Here is a 4,863-nt window from a genome sequence, read left to right as displayed (position 1 = left end):
AGAGTATTAATGGGACATTAATTAGGTAAAGTAGAGCTATTGGAGGAGAACCCTATAATAAACCAAAAAACGAACCCACAATTTTCATTTTCACGCCTATGTACAAAAGCAAATCAGAGAAGGAAAGAAGATTGCTTAGTGGGACATAGACTATCTTTATATGTGTTGGTAAAGTATATTCCATAAATATGATGCAAGTAAAATGGAAGTATATAGGAAGCTAATGTATAAGTTACTATTTTAATACAAAGAAACAAGAAAAATTCATAATGGAGATTCTGAAGATTGGAAATAGAAGAAATACAAGAGTTTGATATGACACAAGGTTATTTTTTTGTGAAAGATATATTTTTGGTATATTTTTAGTTTCCCATTTTTTTTATTATTGAAAAAATATTTTCCGATGGTTAATTAGTGAGTGAAAATTTAAAAAGAATGAGAAAGTATACATCAAAACTTAATAATATTAATAAGTGTCTTGACGAAACTTTTAAAGGGCAGCCAGGTGCACTATATCTCCTGTTATGCGCGGAGCTCGGGGCAGGGTCACCACAAGGTCTATTATACGCATCTTTACTTTGTATTTCTATATAAAACTTTTGAGTACTTAAATTTAATATAAATATCTAAGTGTTACTTGAAGCAAGTAATATAAAGCTATAAATAAATACTCTGTATACGTGTAAATAAAATAACTTCCACCAAAAGTGAATTGAAATAGGGGTTGTGCCCTCTTGTTGGAAAGTGATAAGAATTAACCTGGATTAAAAAAAGTTAAAAGATTCAAATTTATCTTTTTATTACACGAAATATTTTACTTTTGTCCTTTGTCACACTTTGGAGTGGCAAACGGGCGAGTCAGATATGGTTCAAATCGAAATGAGTAAGGAAAAAATGGATAAATTATCCGATTCGATCCATATTTAATACAAATAAAAATGGGTTAACCGACAGATAATTTGGATAATCATATTATCCATGACTTCTTACATATAATCACTTTTGGGAGAATTCTTAGTCTCCCTAACTTGAGGAACCCCTAATGGTTATCCATTTTCTCAATGGATAATATGGTTCTTGTCTATATTTGACCCATTTTTAAAAAGTTTATTATCCAACCAATTTTTTAGTGAATAATATATGTAGTTAAATATTTTATTTTAACTATTTTGCCACCCCTAATCACACTTTAAGATCATTCATATATTTGTTATTAGCATATTATTTTGTATTTGTCTTTACTTTGATAGGCTCCATCGTGAACTAATTGAATTTCACGTGTGTAATTACTTCAGAAAAATAGTTCGAATTTATCCATCACTTTTGAATATGGTCTAAAATTACCCCGTTATACTTTAAGTTAGGAGGTTGTTAGGTTCAATGACAAATGCGAGATTATTTTGCTAACAACAAGTGTATGAATAACATTTATAACAGAAAATAAAATAAAGATTTTCGTAATCATTAACCTAAAAAAACATAGAAACAAGGAAAGTAAAGAAAAATAAAGAGGGGGGAAAGAAGGATAGAAAATGACGTAAAAATGTTGATGCGATGAGTAAGACAGCATTATATTATATCCTTTTAGAGTGGTTTTCTGGATTGTGGCCAAAATCCCAATGTTTTTTCTACCCCCATTAAAACCCCATCAAATTCCTTAAAAAACACCTCAACTCTTCCCCCAACCCTCTCTCTCTTTCTCTCACTAGTCTATGCCCTATTAAAATACCGCCTTCTGCCGGTAGTTTTTGCTACAAAACATAAGAGGAAGAGAGAAGACATCAAAAAACCCCTTTCTCTGCTTCTCTTTTCTCTATCTATGCTCAAGGTTAGATGTGTTTTGTGCTGTAAAAATCCAATCTTTACCATTTGAGGGATAATCTGAGATACCCATTTCGTTTTCTTTGCTGTAAATGCTGTTTTGTTTAGTGCTCATTGCTGTTTTCCTCACTGCTTTACTGGTAAATCTTGAGGATTCTACGCAATCTGGCTGGACCCATTGGTTTTGCAGCTGCTGAAGAAAGGTTTTTTTTAGCAAAGGTATAATCTTTGATTTCAAGAGAATTTAGTTTCTATAAGAAATTGGATTTTTTGGGGGTATTGAGATCTATTTATTTGAGTACTCATTTCCTTCTTGTAATTTCACTTCCAAGGTTTATGATTTATTGTGTTCTATGAATTGTTTTATATAATTTTGCTTTTTTTTTTTGTGGTTTCTTCTGGGTTTCTTTATCCCTTAAGACAACATATTAATAACAGAACATTTAAGGTTTCATTTCGAAATCTATGAAATTGGTGCTGCTTTCTGAATTAGCAAATCTATTAAGTAGTATTGTATATTTTGGGGGATACTGTGTTTTTCTTTTCACATTTTGTGTCTCTCCTCATTAAATGCATTTTAACTTTTAGTCGGAGGTGGGGATTTTACCTTTTTGCTTCTAAGTACTAGGACAAGGATGTTGATCTGTGTATTGCTTGTGCTTTCAGATTAAGAAATGTTATTCTTCATTTATATATCTTTTTTTTGCCTTTAAATTCCAATCTTATACTATGTATATGAGGCATAAAAATGCACTTACCTCTGTTAGTTTATATAAGTGTCCTCAATTTTACAATGAAGGATTGAACTAAAAAGAGAAGATATTTTGGTTTTATCTGTAAACTTCGGGTGAAGATTCTTTCTCTAATATTTTTGATTGGAAATATTCTCCATGTCATTGCATCTTTCTATCTCTTTATTTGTTTTTGTTGGTTACAAGTAACTTGGCTGCTCGGGATTGAGGTTTCTTATGTTAAATGAAACATGGTTGAAGTAAAACATCATTGTTGATCTTTCATAAAAGTAGGTGCATTGAATTTATTCATGCTGCTCTATTGAGCAATAGTGTTTTGCAATAGTACAATCTGATGTAGGTCTTGTGATACATTTCTTATTTAGCTTTCTGACAAATGCTTTGCTATTACTGTTAGGTTTTGATTTCATATGGTCTTGTTATCCTCCGATCTGGTCTTATCATATTTGGTCACTTACTTATGCTAAGGATAACTGTGGTTTAGTGAATGAGATGAGGTTAATTTGTTTTATCTACAACATAATCTCACTCAATTTTTTTGCTTCTAGAATTTTGTCCCTTTCCATCATCATGGAAGGGGAAACTTCGTGGATCAGTCATTGCCCTGATTACGTTGCACCAGACATGGTTGAGTTTGATTCATTTTCAGAGCTAAATGATGAAGACAACGGAGAAGCTTCAGTGGTTCCTGTGGATTTGATATTGCCTGATGATCTGTTGGAACGAATATTGGCTTATCTTCCCATTGCTAGCATTTTTAGGGCGGGTTGTGTGTGTAAACGATGGTATGAGATAGTGAAGTCAACAAGGTTCTTATGGAACTTCTCTCAGGTGCTGTCCCAAAAACCGTGGTACTTTATGTTTACAAGCTCAGAGGAACCAGTTGGTTATGCTTACGATCCTTCCCTTCGGAAATGGTATGGTGTTGAACTCCCTTGCATCCAGACTTCTAATTGGTTCATTGCTTCTTCATGTGGATTAGTTTGCTTCATGGACAATGATAGTAGAAGTGAGCTATATGTTTGCAACCCAATAACCAAATGCTACAAGAGCCTTGACGAGCCTCCTGGTCTCAAGTTCTCTGATTACAGTGCACTGGCTATCTCCGTAAACAAGAAAACTTGCTGTTACAGTGTCACCATTATTAAATCTAAGCAAGTACCTGGTAACTTCTTTCAGTGGGATCTCGCAATCCACATATATGACTCTGGAAAAATGATGTGGGTAACCCCTTTGACTGAGGTCCTAACTGGGTGGAGAGGTGGGGATGAAAGCGTCATCTGTGATGGTGTTTTGTACTTCTTGATCTACTCGACTGGAGGTGGTGGTCCAGACAATCGGCACGGCCTAATCACTTACAACCTCTCAAGCAGATCATCCCATGGTTTGTTGATAAGGAGTTTCATTCCAGTGCCATGTTCTCTAACCTGTGGTCGATTAATGAACCTCAAGGAGAAGTTAGTAATGGTGGGAGGGATCGGCAAACCAGATCGGCCTGACATAATTAAGGGGATTGGCATATGGGAACTTAATGGCAAGGAATGGCAAGAAATTGCCCGTATGCCACACAAGTATTTTCAAGGTTTTGGAGAATTCGATGATGTTTTTGCCAGCAGTGGTACAGATGATCTGCTATACATTCAGAGTTATGGAGCCCCTGCTCTTCTTGTTTTTGATGTGAAGCAGAAACAGTGGAGGTGGTCACAGAAATGCCCTGTGACAAAGAGATTTCCTCTTCAGCTATTCACTGGTTTCTGCTTCGAGCCAAGGCTTGAAATGGCTCCCTGATTCTGCACTTCAGTGATGTAATTGGTGCTCCTTAGAATCCATCTTCTGGTTTCTCTCATGTCTTTTTTGATTTTGTACTCCTTTTTGTTACTTTTTTTCCCTGCCATCCTCTCGATACAAAGATTTCTGTGTTCTTGAAAGGTTTATACAACATGTACCGGCCGATGAGGCTGCTAATTTATGAAATGAGAATATTATTAATTTTTTTTTTTTTTTTTTTTTTTTGCAATCTGAGATGTAGATCACACTCATTTCAGCTTCCAAAGGATATGATTATTATGAGTACGTTTGTTGGTCTGTAGTTTCTGTGATTGCATAAGCTAGAGTTCTCTATCTCATCTCAGAGGGGATAAAGTTTAGGCCTAGTGTGTTTCCTTCTCCTTTCCTATAGTAGCAAGCTTTCCATCACTTTCCATCTTTATGGCAGTATCAAAATAAGATTTTTTGGGGTGGGGTGCGTTTCTCTTTCCCTAGACAGTGACAAGTTGTCTTGCAATTTACA

General features: G+C 34.9%; 1 protein-coding gene across 1 annotated transcript; it reads left to right on the top strand.

Annotated features, from left to right (window-relative positions):
• The first annotated feature begins 1,604 nt into the window (after positions 1-1,604).
• On the top strand, positions 1,605-4,570 carry LOC107817946 (F-box/kelch-repeat protein At3g61590). Its single transcript, XM_016643847.2, has 2 exons — positions 1,605-2,040; positions 3,122-4,570. Exon 2 carries the CDS (start codon positions 3,144-3,146, stop codon positions 4,359-4,361), a length of 1,218 nt encoding a protein of 405 aa, XP_016499333.2. The 5' UTR covers positions 1,605-2,040; positions 3,122-3,143; the 3' UTR covers positions 4,362-4,570.
• Positions 4,571-4,863: the final 293 nt, after the last annotated feature.

The sequence above is a fragment of the Nicotiana tabacum genome, chromosome 7, assembly GCF_000715075.1.
Source record: "Nicotiana tabacum cultivar K326 chromosome 7, ASM71507v2, whole genome shotgun sequence".
NCBI lineage: Eukaryota > Viridiplantae > Streptophyta > Magnoliopsida > Solanales > Solanaceae > Nicotiana > Nicotiana tabacum.
This window is presented reverse-complemented; position numbering and strand designations above follow the sequence as displayed.

What these genes read in the sequence shown, in the direction of transcription:
- LOC107817946 (XM_016643847.2), top strand. Translation starts at nt 3,144, where the DNA reads ATGGAAGGGGAAACTTCGTGGATCAGTCATTGCCCTGATTACGTTGCA.